Source organism: Nothobranchius furzeri, chromosome 5 (assembly GCF_043380555.1).
Source record: "Nothobranchius furzeri strain GRZ-AD chromosome 5, NfurGRZ-RIMD1, whole genome shotgun sequence".
NCBI classification, from domain to species: domain Eukaryota; kingdom Metazoa; phylum Chordata; class Actinopteri; order Cyprinodontiformes; family Nothobranchiidae; genus Nothobranchius; species Nothobranchius furzeri.
In genome coordinates, this window is record NC_091745.1 from 37,674,679 (window position 1) to 37,696,105 (window position 21,427).

Below are 21,427 nucleotides of genomic sequence, written 5' to 3' on the forward strand. Positions count from 1 at the left end.
TTCCAGACAACAACGGAGTCCGTGTCGGGGACATTTTTCAGAGATCGTCTCTGCTGCGGCTGCCCGATGGCACCAGAAACTTTACAAAAGTAACATCTGTGCAGCGCTGAAAGCACCAGACAGAATAATTCTGTGCCCTAACAGTAGTTTATGAAAGTAAGACAAACAAGAGGCACCTGGCTGCCGCTGGGAGAACGCTCCGTGTTCTCACTACTCTGTAAACAATCACAGACAACATGAAAGTTAAAGTTGAAAACAGAAGTTTAAGTTAAAACAGAAACACTAAAACTTTTCTGATGATTTTCTAAACAATTCTGTCGGGGAGTTATACGTTTCTGAGACGAGTCTCTGTCTAAACATCATCGCATGCATTATTATCATTAAGCAGCAGGTGTGTTGAAGCTGTCATCAGCTAGGGGGCGGATGCTTAAGTGCATCGGGGCAACGAGAAAGTTGTGGTCAGGCTGGAGATCACACCAGATTCGCTGCTGCAGGTGTGAATCTGCGGGTCTGCAGCATCCCCTTCTTAACGTGACATCAGGACTTCCCATGTAAGGAAGGTCCGCTCACCTGTTCATCAGATCATTATTTCCTCGCCATGATCTTTTATCTTCCTATCATCCACCAGTCATCCAACTGGAACCAGTTAGTGTTCCTGATCATTCTCAGAATATGTCGCGCCTGCTCTGGTGTTAAAAGTTAGCACATTTAAGTCCTAGTCAGGGGTGTCAAACATGTGGCCCGCGGGCCGGATCCGGCCCACGAGATGGTTGTGTAAACTTTATTTTCCTACTTTACAATATAGAGTGAAAATAAATGTATCTTTGTGAGCAAGTTTTCTCTGTAATGAGTATAAATAAAACAAAGCTGCGCTCAAGGCTCACACAAGAACTTGAATCACATCCTGAAGTTGGCCGCCACTCAGGATGTGACTTCTGATATTGATGTGCTGGTGAAAGCTAAAAGATGTAAAGTAAAATGAGACAAATATACTTTAAATGCTGCTTGAAACTGATCTAGCCATGTGATCTGTAAGCTCGTTGAATCGCTAAGGAATGTTTTTTATTTTTATTTATTTTTCAAATTTTCAAGTACACTTCAGGTGTTGTACTTGTACTATTTTGGATACACTGTCCTCAGGCTCCAGCTTTGTTTTATATTGATTGTATTAAATCAAAGAAAACAATCTGAAGTTGTTTTTAATTTACCGGTCCTCCTACAGCAACATTTAACTTTCAATCATTTGTTATTACAGGCACTAACAGTAGGTCTAAGTTCATACGAGTGAGTAGTTAATATTTATGTTACTATTTATGATTTTTTATTGCTTCTTTACAGTAAAAAGCTGCTGATGTGTAATTTTTAGGCATATTTACATGTGTATATATGCATTTCATATATTCTGTTAACAGGAATAATTGCTGGCTCTTTGACACAAAATGTGTTGATTTAGAAATTACTAAAATATTTTGAATTAAGTATACAATTCACAAGACTAGTAAACTGATATTGACCATACACTAATCTGTAAAGAATATTCTGTAAACACAAAAGCAGAAAAGTTTTGCTTTAGAAAAAAAAGTTCAGACAAATGAAACAACCAGCAACAACTTTTATTGGCCTTACAAAAACCTTCCAAAAAATAAAATATGTCAATATAATGCTACAGCCTCTTCAAAAATTCAGACCAGTCCAGAGCTTTTCTGAGTTTCTCCGAGTATATGAGCAGTTCCATGGCATAGGACATCAGCTGCCTCTCACTAATGAGACAAAGATAAATAGCAATTAGTAAAAATGACATTTACACCTAGAGGCTGTCATAAACAATGTGAAAACAATACATATAGGCATTAGCACTGTTCTTGTGTTTGTAGCATACCTCCGGGCTACCACATTGCCTTCGTGAGTTTGCTGCTTATTAGATGAGGAGTCATAAACGGTCAAATAAATAGCCTATTGTTACGTTTATTTTGGCCAAAAGGCTTGCATGTAGCCCATTAAAAGTTATATAAAAAAAATTTGCGTCCATGACGTCTTCCCCCACTGCCAATAATGCTTAATTTTATATAAAAGTGTTTCAGAAAAAAATTACGAATGCGCTATCTATCAAACTATGTCTTAAATGTTCAAATTTCTAGTACAAAATCTTCGCAAGTTGTAAAAATATAAATCTGTCTTTACCTGAACCGTCATTTCCATCTCTTGCAACACGCATGCGAGTTCTCGTCTTCGTACGTGCACGTGTGTTTTGTACATAGGGCACGGGGGCGTGGTTGGCCGGGGCTGCGTCTGCAGCTAGATCTTACTCTTGCTAGACCTTACTCGAGCTCTAACGCGACGTTGCATCTAAATTATGTCTCTTTGTGACGTCAGCTTGCCTGTTAGTGCAGCCAACCGCAGAGCAAACTATTAAACATTTTACTGAGAAATCGACTAAATAAAAGTGATAAAAGGCTAAAAAAAACTGCCTTGTGTGAACTAGCTTCACTAGAGTTTAAACATGTAAAGTCTTTCTGCCAACCATCATGGTGAAGGACGTGCTGCTGTGATATACACTTGCTAAAAAGTTTGGGTTTGTAATTGATAAATTGAACAATTCTATTCCAGGCCTCAAGGGCCGGTATCCAGCACGTTTTAGTTTTAACCCTGCTTCAGTGCACCTGATTTCAATCAGCAAGTGATTAAACGGCTTCTGCATAGCCTGATGAGCTGCTGCACAGGTGACTCGACCACTTAATCTAGTGTGATGGACCAGGGAAATCACTAAAACATGCTGGATACCAGCCCTTGAGGCCCGAACTTGAATAGCCCTTACCCATAGTCTTACATGTACACCGTATGCAGTATACCTAAGTAAATAAATGTAGATGATCTTGTGTCTCGTATAAATGCTGAAGGGAATACACTTGAAGTTTGCTAGTCTCTTGTTTTTGTTCTCATTATTTTGTCTTCATGGTTTAGCACAGGGCTATACAATTCTGGGCCTCGAGGGCCCCTTTATCTCACTACAATGTATTTGTAATATTCTGGAATAAACGCTACTTTTCTTGACTTGATTGGAGAAAGGTGGTTAGCGTGTCTTGTGCCTGATCTGTCAGTCTCTCTCAGTGACTGAGCATGTGAAGAGTGACCTATGAATGTATATGAGTGGCCTGAATACATCTGAATGACATCATTACACTGTATTTCAGCTTGCCTGTTAGTGCAGCCAACCGCAGAGCAAACTATTAAACATTTTACTGAGAAGTCGACTAAATAAAAGTGATAAAAGGCTAAAAAAGACTGCCCATTGTGGACTAGCTTCACTAGAGTTTAAACATGTAAACAGTCTTTCATCATGGTGAAGGGCGTGCTCCTGTGAGCGATGTGACGTCACGTGGGCAAATTGTGTCTCTTAAAGCAGCTCTGTATTCGTCTGAACATTTTGGAGAAGGAGTTTCTAATGCCCTCTAAATACTTCATCTTTGCTTTACCAGGGCGCTGGCCAGTTTCTGTCTGCTGACCTGTCTCAGATTTTTCTTTTGTCTCCCCAGTTCCACATTGGATTTCTTCTCTAAACACAGTGGATGCTGGGCTGGGTGCTGTGTCGCATTGGTTCACTGGTTTCACTCTAGACTGTCTTTTGGAAGCTGGCATCCTAGTGATACCTGACAATTGTGGGTAGTTATTTGCATCAAATGAAGAAAGACTGCCTGGGTTTAGGGGTGTGCATACAGACATTAACTTATGTGAATGTAGTACATAAGGGTTGGTTCTGTCATGTAAAAGGCGCTTCATAGTAATGAAATCATCATTCAAAGCCTCATCTGGGTCATACCGATCTGCGGGCCAGATTTTTAACATCTTGACGAGAAAACGGATAAATGCACGTGCGTCTCTGCGTTCTGTTGGATCTTTTGTTTCGGGGAATCCTCTTTTCTTTATGTGTCTGACATTTTTAATACTGTGCACATAAAAAGCTTTTTTTCTTTTTTTAGGACCTTTTCTAACAAATTTGAATCTAACTTTGTATCCCCATATGAACCTAGGCCACTGGTGATACTTTTTAAGACAATAATCCATTCGCACCCCTGGGCTCATTAGTTTTTGATTTGGAAAGCCAAGTAATTCAATTTGTTTCTTCAAAATATCAAATGCCTCGTGGCCTGGTAAAAGATCACGACCAATATAGAGGAAGCATAACACACAGGCAAGACTCCACACATCCGCTTTATGGTTTTGACATGGTTGACCAGTCTGAATCTCAAATGCCCTGTGTCTGTTAAACTGACACACAGGTTCGTTAAATAGATTAGCTGTCTCAATAGCTAAGGTAAAATCTATGAGCTTCACCCTGAATGGTTGTGATTCATGATCAACAAACATAATAGTATCCTGAGTTAGTTCTGTGTGGGTGAGTCCCATGCGTTTCATCATGCTGAGAGCCAGCAACATTTGTTTAGCAATCGGTCTGATTTCAGCCACTGGCATTGGCGCAAATTTTCTTTTTTCCATAAACTGTCTCAGAGTCATGTCCAGTGGTTCATAAACTAAGAAATGATAGTCAAAGGAAAAGGTACGCAAATATCTGAACCAGACTCGGAAGGTATTCTCATGTATAGCAGTCCTGAAGCAATCAGCATGGTTAAAATATTCTATAAACCTGGCAAAGTTGTGCAAATGAAGACCGTGATTTTGAAAATGTTGATGCATTTTCAACTCTCTTTCAATTTGCTTGGAAAACTTTTTTCTGACCGTTTTTATGATTACAGGCTCTTTTGTTTTAAGATTAATGCATCTTAAAAACGTTCCAGTGTACAAATGACTAATAGTTTTGATGACAGTGTAGCGTATATTATCTGTGGGTTCATTAGATTCCTTCTGTTTGTCAGACCTTTCTTCTTTTTCTAAAGATTCTGTAGGAAGAGGCGTCTCCTCTTCACAAGAGTTAGACTCTCTAGGGGTTTTAAGGAATTCAGAAATGTTTCTGTTGTAGTAATGGGCATGGTATTTTGGTTTGACATTTGCCTTTTCATCTGTAAAACAAACCTTCATGAGTTTCCGTGCTTCTGACTTATAGTCTTTATCACTGCAACTATTAATGTGCTCCATTGTGATGAATTTGTGTTTCAGAGCATCCTTTGGGAGAATCCTGTCAGCTGGATTCACTTTTAACATATTTTTGAGTAGGTCCCTAAATTCTTCAAAATCTTCAAATTCTGTTAAATGCTCTATAACTGGTGCATTTTGCATCAGTAAATCACTTAGAAAAGCCGCATCTTTGTATCTTCTGTTTAATGGAACCAACTTTCCCGTGGCTTCTCGAAATTCATTTTCTGTCACAAATTGCCAGTCTGTTTCAGAATTGTTTCGCTGCGGTTTGAAAAATTTCCTTAATTCAGGGGAGTCCTCTTCTACATAAATACCAAGGACTTGTGTAATACATTTCATATAATGATACTCACTTTCTGGTGGGAAAATATGTTTACCACAGTATAAGAAAGCTAACATGCAGCCAAGGCTCCACATGTCTGTGTTTTTCTTTACGTCGCCACCTAAAAAGACTTCTGGTGCCGTGAATCCACTTATGTGGGGCATTTGCGTCGCTGATAAGTTTGACGTCTCATCTGCTTTTCCAAAACCACCCAATTTAATTTTGAATGGCTGATGTCTATGATTGGTTAGCATAACATTTTCAGGCCTTATGTTCCCATGAGTCACACCGATGTCTTTCAGTTTGTCTAGGGCAATAAGCATTTGTTGAGCAATTGCTCTTACAGCAGACAAGGGTAAACGTTTCCCATTCCTTTTTGATAAAAGGTCTTGAAGACTCATATCTAATGTTTCAAAGACAATACAATAACTTAGCTTGTAAATAAATTCTTCATGGGTCTTGACAAATATGTCCTGAGGAGAATCCATCTTTTGGATGAGATTTAAAATGTGGGATTCATTTATAAATGATGTTTTAAACTGTCTGTTTTTACATTTCACTACAAAAGTTTGGTTAGTTATCGTAGAATGACACAAAACAATATCTGCACGTTTTCCACATTGGAGAACTTCGGCAATTCTGTATGTTTCCAAATTACCGTGTATCTCAACCCCTTTAGCTGGGATTAACCATCTCTTATTTTGGTCTGTGGTAGTGTGTGTTGCTATCTTCCAGCGTGCTAACTTGTTGGGGATCCAGGGCCACGCAATGTTGAAAGCTCAGTGATATTCACTTGCTAAAAAGTTTGGGTTTGGTCTGATAAATGGCTTCCTGACAGGGAAGGTGCTTTATAAATAAAGCTTTGATTGATTGATTGATTGATTGATTGATTGATAGGAAGTGTCTCACTACAAAGTTTTTCTAATATTGTGGAATAAATGCTCCTTATCTTGGCTTGTCTGAGAATGTGAAGGCTCTGATGTGTGTGTCTCTCTCTCTGAGTGTGAAGAGTGACCTATGGTATGTAAATGAGACCCTAATTAGATGACGGCTTACGTGCCTTTGTGACGTCAGTCACGCACCACAGTTGCGTCTGCGTCTTGCTTGTCACCCCCCCGATCCGTACCACGCATGCGCGAATGTTACGTCAGCTTTTCTCCTCAACGGAGAGCTTCCGGCGGTTGAACCAAAGGAGAAACCAAAGCGCCGTAAAATAGGAAGAACGGCGCCTAATTACAGACTTAAAGGTAAGTACAAAAATTAAAGATGATCTTTTATCGTGGTCTACAGCTGCCCTTGCTGCTTGAGGGTACAGACTCTCCGTTATTGTTCTAAAGTTGCATGACACCTGAGTTGGTTCAGGAGGGTGTAACGAGTAATATCAGTGTATACAGTGTAGCATCGTCTGTAATATCGAAACTATATATAGGTCTATATCTTGGTGTGTGGGCTTATTTTAGATTTTAAAAAATCATAAATACAATATCATATATATATATAGCCTATATACATTTTTTTAAAGATAATTGCAATCGGAGGTAAATGTACCATATTGGTGCAGATCTCAAACTTTAATATCTGTCAGACATTTCAATTTACTTTAGTCAGCAACTCTCATCTTTTTTTTTTTTCATTTTTATCTTGTTCCAGACAACAGACACTTCTACACTGGTCCCAGTATGCAGAGCATGCGTCTGCTAGTCATGTCAGAGGAGGAGGACGAGAAGTCTGTTTTGATGGAGTGCCACAATAACCCTGGTACTGGGAACCACAATGGTGTCAGAGGTACCCGAAACAGGGTTGTTGCTGGCTATTACTGGCCAACATTGAACCAGGACATCGGTGAATGGGTAATGGCCTTATCTGAGTGAAGAAGCTAAATCAGGCCGTCATAATTTTTTCTAAAACATCTGTAGGCTGTATAATTGAATGTGTTTACTTGCACACTTACATTTCAACATTAGTTTCTGTCTTTTTATTTTATTATCAATTTACATCAACTGGTTTAGGGTTTCCTAGACGTATTGTTTGCCTTTCAGGTCAGATGTTGTCATCGCTGCCAGATGAATGACCCAATCAAGACCGTGGCACCAACATTACATCCCGTCAAGGTACATCTTAAAGCTATTTACATTTAATTTTCAAGTTATAAGCTTGTCTGCTGCAGGTTAGCTTTAAATTTTCACTTGATAAGTTCTGTGACCTGCAGGTAAAAGAACCTTGGGAGGTGCTGGGCATGGATTTAATTGGACCACTCCCAGAAACACGTCTAGGGAACCGATATGTCCTGACCATGACCGTTCTGGGTGACTGCAGAACCTCTTAAGTCCAAGACTGCTGCTGAGGTCTCTGCAGTCATGACGTCTAAGTTATACTTGTTTGGCATGGTGAGGAAGATCATCACTGACCAAGGAAAGGAGTTTGTGAACCAGGTAAAATTTGTGAAAGTGTTAGTCGTACCTTGACATTTGAGATGATGTATTTAGACCAAGTCTGCTCATGCCACTGCAGCTCCGCGACAGCATTTTCAGCATGCTGAATATTAAACATGCTGTCTCCAGGGCGTACCACCCCCAGACCAACGGGCAGGTTAGCATTTGGATATCTAACCTTGAGTAACTCATGTGAAATCAGTCATGCTTCTTTATCTATTCTGCAACACAACTCAAAGGATGAGAGGACCAACCAGAACATTAAGCGTGCTCTCAGAAAGTACGTGAACCAGAACCACGACGACTGGGACGTTCACCTTGCTGCTGTGGTGTACGGCATCAACACTGCAAAGCAGGTGTAGCATTCAGTCAATATCGAGAAGGCCGGAACTGATGGTGAATGATGATTTATTGAGCCGTCCGTATCATCAACCAACCAACGTAAGAGCTAGGCATAAACAAAAAATAAATAAATCATAAAATAAACCATAATGCATAACTGATTACATTGGTAGTCGTTTTCACAATTAATACAATCATTATAGACACGTTCCGTTTTCATAACAACATTCTGAATTATAATTACAAACCTTGTTCCCCTTATCAACTGAAGCTAGACAGAAGTATTCTTCAAACTTTCTTTGTCTTCTTCTCCGTGAACTGCTAATAGCCTATCCTTTGCTCCGTCTTCACTTCTAATAGATTTCCGTTTGCTTCTTCTGTGTTGCGCCCGTTGCGCCTCCGTACTTGGCTACGGTTGCTATGACGCTATCAAAATAAAAGCCCGTATACCTTTGCCGTTGTTAAACATAAAGAAATAGTTCACCTTTACACTCCCACCAAATTATTTACTATTGAACATATAAACACAAATAATTTTTCCATAACAATAACAGTAGCTTAACAGATACTTTGTATAAAATTCAAAAACAAAAAATGAATAAATAAAACATTTTCCAACACTTTAAAGCATTGTAGATTCAAACATTACAGTCTTCTAACAACAAGACCAACTTATGAACAGGGCGTTCTACCACAGACATTTTGCTGACACGTTGGCCCTTGTTGTTTAGATTTTTGTCTGCAGAGGCTATTTTGACCTTTCTGACAAGTCCATCAGTGTCCTGCACAGTGTCCACGATTCGACCAAGTTTCCATTGAGAGCGTGGTAGCATGTCATCTTTGTCCATCACTATGTCTCCAATTTGCATGTTTCTTTTAGGTGTGTGCCATTTTTGTCTCACTATAAGGTTCTGAATGTACTCTTTTCTCCATCTGCTCCAGAACTGCTCAAGAAGGTACTGAACTTGGCGCCACCGCTTTCGTGCATACATGTCCTCTTTTATGAATGTTCCTGGTGGAGGCAGAGCACTTGAAGTTTTCATTGTGATGAGATGGTTTGGAGTTAGTGGCTCCAGACTGTTTGGATCATTAAGATTGTCCGTAGTTAAAGGGCGGCTGTTTACTATTGCAGCTGCTTCATAGAGAAAAGTCCTGAGTAAAGAGTCAGTAAGCCGTCCTGGAGTGAGAGCCAATGTTGCGTTGAGAACATTTTTCACAGTCCGTATTTGTCGTTCCCATACTCCACCTGCGTGACTTGCGTGAGGTGTGTTTAGAACAAAATCACATTGTTTTTCTGCAAGGAAGGCTGATAGCTTGCCAGTGTCCATTTCACTTTGTGCTGCATTGAGTTCGTTTTTGGCACCTATGAAATTAGTACCCTGATCACATTTTATTTGTCTGACAGAGCCTCTTAGAGCGATGAAGCATCTGAGTCCATTTATAAAGGTGTCCGTAGATAAGTCCTCTAACATTTCAACATGCACTGCACGTGAATAGAAGCATGTGAAAAGGAGTCCATACCTTTTCTGTTTTTTACGTGCTTGTTTGGTCAGAAATGGTCCAAAAACATCCATACCACAGTAGGTGAAGGGTGGAGATTGTTCAGTCCTCTCTGTGGGTAAATCCCTCATTTTTTGTCCTTCCACAGGCCTTCTTTGTTTACGACAGAACACACACTGCCGAATGTAGGAGGAAACCCTTTGGCTCAATTTTGGGATCCAATAGCCACTGGATCGTATCTCATTCATGGTGAAGCCTTTTCCTTGATGATTAACTCTTTCATGAGACTGTGCGATTATCAGTTTTGCAATGTGATGTTCTCCGGGAATGAGTGTTGGCTGTTTGATTGAATTGGGCAGAGATGAAAGCTGAAGCCTTCCACCAACCTTGAGCACACCGTCTTTGTTTATGAAAACATCCAAGTTGCTTATTTTGCTGTTCTTTGGGAGTTGTTTGCCTTTTTTGAGTGTGTCTATTTCATTTTGATACACTTGTCCTTGCAAATCTTTGATGATCACAGTTTCAGCTATTTTTCTTTCAGCTACAGTGGTGAGTGTCTTTGATTTGTCTTTGAGCAGATATCGTCTGAGACGTGCTACAGCACTAACTGCACGGGACCAGGAGGAGAACTTTGTGAGGTGGTCACTGAGACTTGCATGTTTTACAGCTTGAGTGTTTAGGGTCTGCACCTTTCTCACCTCTGGGTCTCCTACTGGGAGCTCGATAGTCTTTCTTGTTGGAAGCTGTATTTCTCCTTTCCACAGAAACTGAGGGCCGGTGAGCCAGTTGGATGAAAGCAGTTCCTTTACAGAAGTGCCCCTGGAAGCCATGTCGGCGGGATTTTCATCAGTAGGTACATGAAACCATTGTTGCGGTGAAGTGTGGCTCCGTATTTTCTGCACTCTATTCGCAACAAACGTGTGGAAGCGCCTTGCCTCATTATTTATGTATCCTAAAGTGACCTTTGAATCTGTCCAAAAGAACTCTTCTACATCATCGTAGAGCAGCTCCTCCTTTAGCATTTTGCTCACTGTGACTGATACTGTGGCTGCGGTGAGTTCCAACCTGGGTATAGTGGTGACCTTTGTGGGTGAGACACGTGCTTTGCCCATGACAAAGGCACAATGAACTTCTTTGTTTTTGTTTGTGAGTCTAAGATAGGTACATTGGCCGTATCCTGCGGTGCTTGCATCTGAAAAGTGATGTAATTCTCCTTTGATCACTTCTCCAAATTCTGCAGGAGCATAACATCTGTTTATCTGGACGTTCTTTAAATTTTGCAGGTCTCCTTTCCAGCACTCCCACCGTGGCCTGAGGTGGTCTGGTATTGGGTCGTCCCAGTCTGTTCCTTGACGGCACATTTCTTGGAGAATTCCCTTGCCGTTGAGCACATAAGGAGCTAAAAATCCGAGGGGATCATATATTGCTGCAACTGCTGATAGGATGCCCCGCCTGGTTGGGGGTTGGTCCTTCAGCATGATGTTGAACGTAAAGCAGTCTTTCTCTACATTCCAATAAATGCCAAGGGCTCTTTCTGTTTGTGCCTCTTTGAATGTCAAGTCCTTTGTTTTTGTATCTGTTGCCAGCTCTGATGTTGGGATGCTGTTTAAAACATCAGTGTTGTTGGATACAAACTTATGCAGCCTTAATCCACCCTTTGTACATAGCTCACGTGCTTCCTTTACTAGTTGAATAGCATCCTCAGTTTTTTGTACGCTGGTGACTCCGTCATCTACATAGAAGTCCCTGGTTATGAACTGTGAGCCTACAGGATATGCAGATCTGTTTTCCTTAGCCAGATGTTTGAGTCCATAGTTCGCACACCCTGGGGATGAAGCAGCGCCAAAAAGGTGGACTGTCATCCTGTATGCTTGTGGCTGGCTGTTAACGTCACCATCTTTCCACCATAAGAAGCGCAAATAGTTGCGATCATCTTCCTTAACCTGAAACTGGTGGAACATTTTTTCAATGTCGCACATTAGAGCGACTTTATGCTGTCTGAAGCGCACCAAAACACCAGTTAAACTGTTGATCATGTCAGGGCCATTTAGTAAATGATCATTAAGGCAGGTACCATTGTGTTTAGCTGAACAGTCAAAAACTATGCGCAACCTGTCAGGTTTCTTTGGATGATAAACACCGTGGTGAGGTATATACCATGTCTCACCAGGTGTTCCAATATCGTCAGTTTCTTCTGCATCACCTCTTTTGATCATTTCATTCATGAATTTCATGTAATCCTCCTTGTATTTTTGATCCTTCATGAGTTTGCGTTTCAGTTGACTTAGTCTGCTTTCAGCAAGTTGTCTGTTAGTTGGCATTTGTGGTCTTTTCCTGAACGGCAATGGCATTTCATAATTTCCCTTTTTCGTTTGTACTATGCCTTCCTCAAGTTTTTGGAGGAATAATAGATCCTCTTGTGACACAGTCTTTTCATTTCTTTCAGCGTCTTTAAAGTCTCTTTCCAATACATGTATTGCGTCTGCTGGAGTGGAAGGAGGAACCTCTTTAACGGTGCATCTGTGACAAAGCCTGGTTGTCATGTCTGTTTTCTCTTCGGGGTCTGAGTTGCCAACAATGCTCCATCCCAAATCAGTCCGAAGAGCATAAGGTTCATTATCTTTTCCTAAGATTACTTGTTTAGGTGCTAGAGCTCTAGGACAAGTATAACCTATGAGGAGACTTATCTCACAACTGAGAAGTGGAGGGATTTCATCTGCAATGGGCAGCAAGTGACTCCACTGTTTGGCTGTTTCACATGTGGGTATGTGTTCTCTGTTAGCAGGGATGCAGTCCTTTGAATATGCCGTAGGAAGCTTTATGACTGTGGCTGAGTTATAGCCTCTCACCAAGAGATCAGACACCCTTTCACTGCTTACAACTGCATTTTTTCCCATCATGGTAGTCAGTTTTAGCTTTACTGGGCAAACATCTGCCTGCAGCTCATGTGTTACATCCTGATCAATGAAGACAGCATCACTCTGCGTGTCTAATAGCGCATAAACCAGTTTTTCTTTGAGTGGGTTGTTAGCAGTTGACAGCCACACTGGAACTATCATTGATGTGCTGATTGTGTGTTCAGGTCTGGTAACATTGAGTGACATAGCCGTCACTGCTGCAGGTGAGTTAACTTGAGTTCCATTATTTACACTCACATGTGTCTCCTTTTGTAGGCTGTTCCAATAATTGTCGTCATGAAGACAGGTAGGATGCCTCTTTGAGCAGGTGTCACAACTGAAGCGGTGTTTGCAGTCTTTGGCATTGTGACCTTGTTTTAGACAACCATAACAAAGTTTATTCTCCTTCACAAACTTTCTTCTGTTTTCTAGAGACAGTTTTAAGAAGTCTGGACACTTGTGGAGTGGATGTGCAATCTGACACAGAACACATGAAAACTCCTTTGATGTTATTATTATTGACTGTGTGTTACTTTGTTCTGTTGAATTTGTCTTAAAAACACTTGCTTTGTTCCCTTTTCGTTCTTTTGTGTTTCCTTTGTCGCTGTTAGTTTCAGAGTAACGAAGGGCATGAATGGAGGTGAATGGGTTACATGCAACTTCAGCTTCAACAGAGAGAAAGGATGCAAAGTCACTAAAACTTGGAAACTCACCACCTTCCATTAAAGTCTTTGTTACCTGTCGGTTCCATCTTGCATTTATCCAGTCTGGTAGTTTGTGCAGTAATTTTTGATTTTCCTCGCAGTCGTTAAGTATTTGCAAACCCTTTACATGAGGCATAGCGAGCATGCATGCATTTAGGAAGTCCGCAAAAGTTCTTAATCCATCAGCATCTCTGGACTGCACCTTTGGCCATTTTGATAGCTTCTCTCGGAATGATTTCTGTATAATAAAGGGCTGGCCGTATCTTTGGTTTAACTTGTCCCAAGCGTCCTTATATGCGGCTTCATCACTCCTAAAGAAAGTCCCTTCAATGCATTTGCGAGCTGACCCTGTTACATATCTCTTCAAATAGTACAGTTTATCTGCTGCTGAGATGCCCCTTTGATCAATCAGTGATGTAAATGTGGATTTCCATTCAATGAAATGCATTGGGTCGCCACTAAAAACTGTTGGTTCTGGCGTAGGAAGTTTGTTTAATCTTATGCTGTCTTGAACTGCCTGTGCTAGCTGGGTAACACTGGAGGGAGCTTCCTGCACTGCTGGTGCCAACTCAGTAACAGTAGGGGGGGCTGTCTGCACAGAACCAAAGGAGACTGCTGGTAACGGCTGTTTAGGTGTGATGTTTGGGCTCACCTTTTCATCTGTAATTGACTGTACATCACCCACTTGTAGTAAATGCCTGTCATATGCTTCAAATCTGGCTCGAGCTGCTTTCACATCCCTTTGTGCTCTCAGGCGTTCTAACTCTGCATTTTGAACTGCCACCTGTTTTTTATGCTCTTCCTCTAGAGCCCTTATTTTTTCTTGTTGTCTTTGTTCCTCCAGCGCGACCTCATACTCAACCTCCTTTGCTGCTAGTTCTGCTGCTGCTTCAGCTCGTTTTGCTGTAAGATGGGAAGCTGAGGATCGCTGGCTGCGATTTGATGCTGCAGTTGATCCATATATGGAAATGGCGTAGTCATGCTCTAAAAGTTCACGTAAACGAGCTTTTTCACGATCTGCATCAAAATCTCCATCAACACCACTTATTCTTTCCAGAATTATCCCTATGATCTCCTTAGTTACTGCTTCACATGCATCGATCTTTCTCCTTACGTCAGATGATGGTGCCATTTGGGTTCTATTTTCTGAATATAACTTTAATAGATCATCTCTCCTTTCTTCTATTATGTCAGCAAGTTCTGACATCTCCTTCACTGTTATATCTTCCTTTAATTTTTCTCTTGTTTCACGTGCCTGTGCTTTCCATTGCTCATAAAGGACAAGCATTCTTTTTTCCCTTTTGATCATTTCTTCCCGTAGATATATTATCATTTTTTCTGTTTGTACTTTAACTCTTTCAGAGCGTCTTGGCAGATCTGACGTGTTTTGAATTTTATCTTGAAGTTCACTTATCATTTGTTCTTTGCATTTGATTGAATCTTTAATGTCCTGTCTCGCATTACTTTCATCCTGAAGTGAGTCCTTTAGGTCTTGAATTTCCCTTTGCAGAGTTGTCATCTGTTCAGTTAGGGCCGTTTGACTTACTGTTGCAGCCTGTAAGTCTTCCATTTTACTTTGCCTTGATCCGTTTCAATTCCTGACCAACTTCTGCCCTCTGCTGGACGTTGCGGGTACTGCCGTTGAACCTTGAAACCACACCGTGCGGCAAGAGGGGGCGGTCAAGCTCTTACTGTAGCATTCAGTCAATATCGAGAAGGCCGGAACTGATGGTGAATGATGATTTATTGAGCCGTCCGTATCATCAACCAACCAACGTAAGAGCTAGGCATAAACAAAACGTAAATAAATCATAAAATAAACCATAATGCATAACTGATTACATTGGTAGTCGTTTTCACAATTAATACAATCATTATAGACACGTTCCGTTTTCATAACAACATTCTGAATTATAATTACAAACCTTGTTCCCCTTATCAACTGAAGCTAGACAGAAGTATTCTTCAAACTTTCTTTGTCTTCTTCTCCGTGAACTGCTAATAGCCTATCCTTTGCTCCGTCTTCACTTCTAATAGATTTCCGTTTGCTTCTTCTGTGTTGCGCCCGTTGCGCCTCCGTACTTGGCTACGGTTGCTATGACGCTATCAAAATAAAAGCCCGTATACCTTTGCCGTTGTTAAACATAAAGAAATAGTTCACCTTTACAGCAGGTATTCCTATTTTGACATTCTGTATGACTTTTACGCTGCTTCACAGTGTAGCATCGTCTTAAGAATGTGTTTTTAAACTTAAGCTTATAAAAAAAGAAGTTATTGACGAGTGCAAGAGAAAATGAATTAATGGGGAGATTTTGTGTGATCAGCACTCCACCCGCCACAGTCCCTATTTCCTGCTCTTCCACCGACTTCCACGTCTTCCTGCTGTGATGAACGCCTGTCCCATGGACGACGACTTTGAGGTTGCAGACCCAGAAGAGGACATCGACACAAGAGTTGAGTAGACGGCGGTCCTGAATGAAACGGTCTGTACCTTTGAAGAGGGCTGACTGACAGATTTGTTGAGGGGAAAAAAGGGGAAATGTGGTTAATACAGTTCTCATTTTTTATTGTGTATTCAACATTTTTTCTGCTTTAGTAGCTAACTTTTCTGTATTTCTATATTTCCAGAATGAGCGTTGCCATGGCGACCTGGTGAATAATAAATATTTATATTTCTCTCTCTGCTTTTCATGTAATGTTTTTGTAGGTTCTTCGCAATATTGAGAGGGCACGGGACACCCAGAGGAAGACCTTTGGAACACGGAAACGGAAGCTAGTAAGGCAGTGTGTTGTTCAAGCAGGCGATGTCGTGCTTTTGTCAGGAGATCCAAAAAGGAGACGCACAGGAGATGCATTCTCCAGCCATCACCAAGGACCGTACACTGTGGCCAGCATCACACCAAAGGGGGTGGCCACTGTTGTGAAGGGAGCAACTTGCCAGAAGGTAAGCGTGTCCAGGCTGAGGAACTACCACAGATCAATACTGATTTAATGTTAAAAATGGATTGAAGTTGATCTGTCATGCCACATATTTGTATATTATCAGATCCACCAGCTGATGGGAAGTTTCTCCTGGACCACTAATATGGGACTCCTGAATGGCAGATTGATCATCAGTATGCCAGTCCAGGAGCAAAGTGGCAGAAAGACTTGGACCCTCTTCAGTCCAGTCTGGTACGGCACATTTCTATGCAGTCAAGTTGAACCTCAATAAGTCAAAGTCAATGATAGCTTCAGAATGGCTGAAGCATGAGAAACAACGCCAGCCTTACTTTGTAATTGCCCTTTTATTCTGTCTTTATTATTTTCTATATTGTATTGAAGCAAAATCACATGAAATGCTCTTCATTTAGGTGGAATATGTCTTGGACCAAAACCAACCTCCAGGAGAACTCCTAGTGAAGGAACGCCTAACTCGGGAAGACTTTTGGAGCCGGGATTGGAACAGTCCATGGAATCTACTGTAAGTACATCTTGTTACTTAGTCTAATGCACTGCAGAGAAAAGATAATGTAATGCAAGATTTTAAGAATAGCAAATGAAACTGATTCTGTTGCTTTTTGCTGTTTCTTTCAGATTGGGAACGCTTGTCTGAAGGTTGTGGGGGAAGCTGCACAAAGACATGTAATCTGTCGTACTGGTACACCTTTTCTTTGGTTATACCCATGAATGGTTGTTGTGTATAGATTTTACTTTTTTGTGTGTGTTTCCTTTAGGGAAAAGATGTTCACGTTGCTGACCTCTATGTCGTGCTTTTTCCTGCTTGGAGTCGGCAGGCAGGTGAAGCTGACCATTACCTGCTCTGTGTGAGTGCCCTTGATCTTTCTTGCTCTGTGTTTTTTCATCTGATAGAAAATAACAGAGGTTGACATGTCGTGTTTTCATGGATGATGCTAACATGTCAATTTCAGGCTATGTTGGTAGCTGAGAGACAGATACTGTTTCTGGACTCACTTGGCCCTGATGGTTTTGGAGATGATCTCTACCGAACCACATTTAGGTTGACACTTGTCCAATGGCCTCTTGTGTTCTTTGGAAAGATCGTCTAAAAGCAGCCTCGTTCTTAGGCTTAAAGGTTTGGGAGGCAGTCTCGTCCTTAGGCTACTTAATGATAGGGATGCACCAATACTGATATCCAGGCCAATACTGTTCTCATTAACTCGTATCTGTATAGTTTAGTTAACTGATACTATTAACCGATACTTTAAATGTGGAAACTGCAAAACTTTCACAGAAAATGTTTATTTTTCACTTGAACTTTGAATTTTGTGGTCATTTTAATTCATATGTTTTTTTAATCTAATTCACCATTATTTGTAACAAGCACTGCAGAAAGTAAAAACTGCCCTCCGATTCATTCCATTCCATTGTGTGGTAGAATTATTAGCACTAGTACTTGGTATCAACAAGTACTCGGATCCAATTATCTGTATCGTATCGGTTTGAAAAAGTATTGTTGCATCCCTACAACATGAATTATTTTTGTTTTATGGCAAACATTTGATTGGTGTGTTATGCGTGTTCTCTACAATGCCAGGAGAGTAACAGCCTTCATTGACTCTGGATTCTGGATGGAGAAAACAGGAAGAGACCTTGAGGTATGTTTTCAGTGCAAAAGTGTGAAAGCTCATCAGGTGCATAATAATGCAGTTAACAACTAGCAGGTGCATGTCGGCTCTCTTCATTTAATGAAACATTTTTCTTTTTACAGTTCTTTTCCCAGCTGTTCATGGGAAATTGCTGCGGCATCTTTATGCTGATGGTGAGAATTTTCTTGCCATTACTTGAATATAACATTTTAACATGTTAAAGATTGATTTTACTTTACAGTATGCTGTCTGCATCTGCACCTCATCTCCACCGTCGTTCACAGAGGTAAGCTTTTTCAGACAGTACCACCAAAGTATCTGTGCCAGTGTCCAGTCTTCATAAACATTACATTATATTTGTCTTCAGGAGGAAATGCCAGCAATTCGCCTGTGGTGGTGCATTCAGCTGATGGAGAGATTCGGCATTGAGGGGTATGGCAGGCACTTTAGACAAACTGGCACCATCATATTTGCAGCTTTGGTTCAGGCAAGACATCAGGTCAAACAAAAGTTTGTGAAAGTGGCTTACTGTAAACCCTTTGACTGAACATACTGAAGAGAGCAGCAGTACACAACTAGAGTCCATTCAGACTGGCGTTGTTTTCTAAAGGCATGGACAAAGATTTGCCTTCTGGACAGAAGAAGCATCCCTTCTCCTCCAGGGGACTCTCCAGCCTGTCTTCAGGGTACCAAAGGCAACCTCCACCGAGTCTAATCAGACCGGTGAGAGAGGACAACAATCAGATAACTATTTGTAGGACAGAACCACACGATGTTGAGACTATTCATCACAATGCAGGTTTACATACATGGTGGTAGTCTTCATTTCAGTCTAATGTGATAATCATGTTTTCTGTTAAAGGCTGAGGCCGACAGGTGTCTTATACTGGAGGTAATTATTGATTTTCCTGTTTCTTTCATTTGTTGATATAACTGAATTAGTAGTTATACTCACAGGCAGCTCCTTCAGAGACATTATTCAGTAGTGGAATGAAGTAATAGTACTACTACTCAATGTAATGTGTTTCAGTCCTCATATTTCTGAAACTTTATGGACAGATTTTGTATTTTCACTATTGTCACCTGACATAAATGTTACAGTTACCAGAACATGTCCTCATGGACATATTGGACGAGGTTGTTCTTCACGAAGGAGATACAGCCATCTTCAAACTGGCTCTGGTGTGCTCCATGTTCAGAGACCTTGTGTCTACTGAATATTTCAGAAGACGAGCACACTTCAAGTGGCTTCACAGTGAGGACTTCAGTAAATAATGAAATTATATACACAGTTATTGTTGCTGTTGTCACGTTTTTCACTGACAGCATGTAAATGTAATTTTGTTTTTATACTTCTGCTTTCCACAGGTGTTTGCACATGGAGCAGGTTCTCAGAACAGTACAGAGAACAGTACTTTAACATGTACTCTGTTGAGATCAGTACAAACACGGCCCCAGAGGTATGCAACACTCTATAATCTTATATTGTTGTCATTACCAGTGGTGTGTCCAGATCTTTTAAAATGGGGTGGCCCAGGTGAGGCACAACTTTGTGCATGGGTGGCACCAATGGTTATGCTTTTTTTTTTGTTTGTTTTACCCCCAAGCCTTTTGTGGACAATGAAAAGTCTATTTAAAGGTAAATTAGTGTGGTGGCACCTGGGGTGGCCAATCAGATTGCAAGGGTGGCATGTGCCACCCCAGGCCACTCCCTGGACACGCCCCTGGTCATTACATACAATAAAAATCTCAATGATGCATGACATCATGAGAACCATACCACTTGGAGTCTATTCTTCTCTGTTTGAGTTTATTTATTTTTTATTACAGGATACGTTGGCAGAGGAAGAAGAGGAGAACTAAGGGCACTTCACTCGGAGGAGATGCTCCCAGGCTACTGCAGCCACTTTTGCAGCCAGATGAACAATTAATGTGTCTGCTCTGTCGCCGCCCCCATATCCACACACAACCACACGCACACACACACACACACACACACACATCTGTCTTTCTATCATAGTGAGGACCCTCCATTGACTTCCATTCATTTTTGTGATTTCACCATGCCTAACCCATACCTCAACCCTAACCATAACCACCGCTGATCTTTTCCTAACCCTAACCTTAACTAAAACTTAATTCACACTATGCCTCTAACTGGTATAGTAAGCTTCTGGTATCTTAGGTGTGTTCTGACTGTGTCGTATCTCTAATTCCATGCTGTAGTTCTTTTTTTTAAAACACAGAGCAGTTTTGTTTACCTGTTTTCCTGCTACGTTTCATTTGCGGCTGCAAACGCTGGCCAGCTTGATGAACGCTGCGTTCAAGACGTTCCAGTCTTGAACGCTGCTTTTTTCGCCGCTCTGTGACATAAAACGCCGTTTTTAACGCCACTTTGTGACAGTTTTCACGCATTTAAAATTCAACTTTACCCTCATTTATGCAGAGCCCTCCCCGTGGGTTTCTCACCCACTTAATTTAAACTCCAGTGACCCAATGAAAGAGGAGGTTAAGGCAGCACTAATTCATCACAGATTCGCTGGGCTGCAGAGGTTGCTGCAGACTGTTTTCTAATACAACTCTGCTCTGTTTCAACTAATGTCACTGTATAGATAAAGCCTTGAAATGTAGAAATATTATCAACAATGTGTCATTATTTTTTCTATCCACCTGTAAAAGGCAGAAACGCAGTTTCAGTCAGACCTGATGATTACTTAAGTTTGGCCACCAGATGGCGCCACATATCAGTCTGTCCTCGTTTCGTGGCTCGTGAGTCCAGCTGGAACATCAGTGCTCTTTCTGTCCAAAACTCCCTTCTTCTTAAGCTCATCCACTTTGAGTATTTACTATTATTTTTTACTATTGTTGTACTTGTCTTGCAGGAGCTCCTGAAGATGTTCTGTCTTGCTTCTCCATCATCACTCCACCCAGAGCTGTCAGATCCTCAGACCAGCTGCTCCAGATCCAGAAGCAGAGCACTTTAATAAAGGTTTGAAACATGTCTGCTTGTTGTTGAGTTGTTCTCCTATAGAAGCCTTAAACTAGAATTTGCTCATGAGCTTTCTTGGCTAAAATATGCTCTTGAATTTTTTTTATTTACATAAATATTTCAAGAAAAACGTTTTTCATTGCTGCTTCACCAAGACATGACTCTGAAAATGTCCTCATGATCCTGGAACGCTGGTTAAAACAAATTACTTTCAACCTCTTATAAAACAAATGTCTCTTGATGATTATGCCCACTACAATAATGAAGCATCTACATACAGGGAGTGCAGAATTATTAGGCAAGTTGTATTTTTTAGGAATAATTTTATTATTGAACAACCACCATGTTCTCAGTGAACCCAAAAACTCATTAATATCAAAGCTGAATGTTTTTGGAAGTAGTTTGTTTTTAGTTTTAGCTATTTTAGGGGGATATCTGTGTGTGCAGGTGACTATTACTGTGCATAATTATTAGGCAACTTAACAAAAAACAAATATATACCCATTTCAATTATTTAATTTTTACCAGTGAAACCAATATAACATCTCCACATTCCCAAAA

The 21,427-nt window shown here is 40.8% G+C and overlaps 3 protein-coding genes across 10 annotated transcripts; 1 reads left to right on the forward strand and 2 right to left on the reverse strand.

Annotated features, from left to right (window-relative positions):
• The first annotated feature begins 7,711 nt into the window (after positions 1–7,711).
• LOC139070049 (uncharacterized) lies at positions 7,712–20,878 on the forward strand. 8 transcript variants are annotated; one of them, XM_070551658.1, is made up of 11 exons: positions 16,865–16,912; positions 17,005–17,094; positions 17,200–17,363; positions 17,826–17,886; positions 18,000–18,050; positions 18,119–18,163; positions 18,245–18,309; positions 18,740–18,769; positions 18,979–19,144; positions 19,246–19,337; positions 19,708–20,878. In XM_070551658.1, the coding sequence occupies exons 4-11, from the start codon at positions 17,860–17,862 to the stop codon at positions 19,895–19,897; spliced, it is 666 nt and encodes a 221-aa protein (XP_070407759.1). In that variant the 5' UTR covers positions 16,865–16,912; positions 17,005–17,094; positions 17,200–17,363; positions 17,826–17,859; the 3' UTR covers positions 19,898–20,878. The 8 variants fall into 8 exon arrangements, with proteins under 8 accessions (XP_070407761.1, XP_070407758.1, XP_070407757.1 ...); XM_070551659.1 differs by having other exon boundaries at positions 18,979–19,132; XM_070551657.1 differs by lacking the exons at positions 17,826–17,886; positions 18,000–18,050; positions 18,119–18,163; ... (3 more) ...; positions 19,246–19,337; positions 19,708–20,878 and adding exons at positions 7,720–7,845; positions 7,925–8,002; positions 15,613–15,741; ... (1 more) ...; positions 16,335–16,462; positions 16,642–16,751 and having other exon boundaries at positions 16,865–16,928.
• LOC139070047 (uncharacterized) lies at positions 8,237–11,852 on the reverse strand. The gene is made up of 2 exons (XM_070551649.1): positions 8,436–11,852; positions 8,237–8,293 (listed from the first exon to the last, which is right to left on the reverse strand). The coding sequence occupies exon 1, from the start codon at positions 11,721–11,723 to the stop codon at positions 8,826–8,828; it is 2,898 nt and encodes a 965-aa protein (XP_070407750.1). The 5' UTR covers positions 11,724–11,852; the 3' UTR covers positions 8,237–8,293; positions 8,436–8,825.
• LOC139069931 (uncharacterized) lies at positions 11,803–15,443 on the reverse strand. Its single transcript, XM_070551303.1, has 3 exons — positions 15,214–15,443; positions 11,855–15,071; positions 11,803–11,810 (listed from the first exon to the last, which is right to left on the reverse strand). Exons 2-3 carry the CDS (start codon positions 14,856–14,858, stop codon positions 11,803–11,805), a joined length of 3,012 nt encoding a protein of 1,003 aa, XP_070407404.1. The 5' UTR covers positions 14,859–15,071; positions 15,214–15,443.
• Positions 20,879–21,427: the final 549 nt, after the last annotated feature.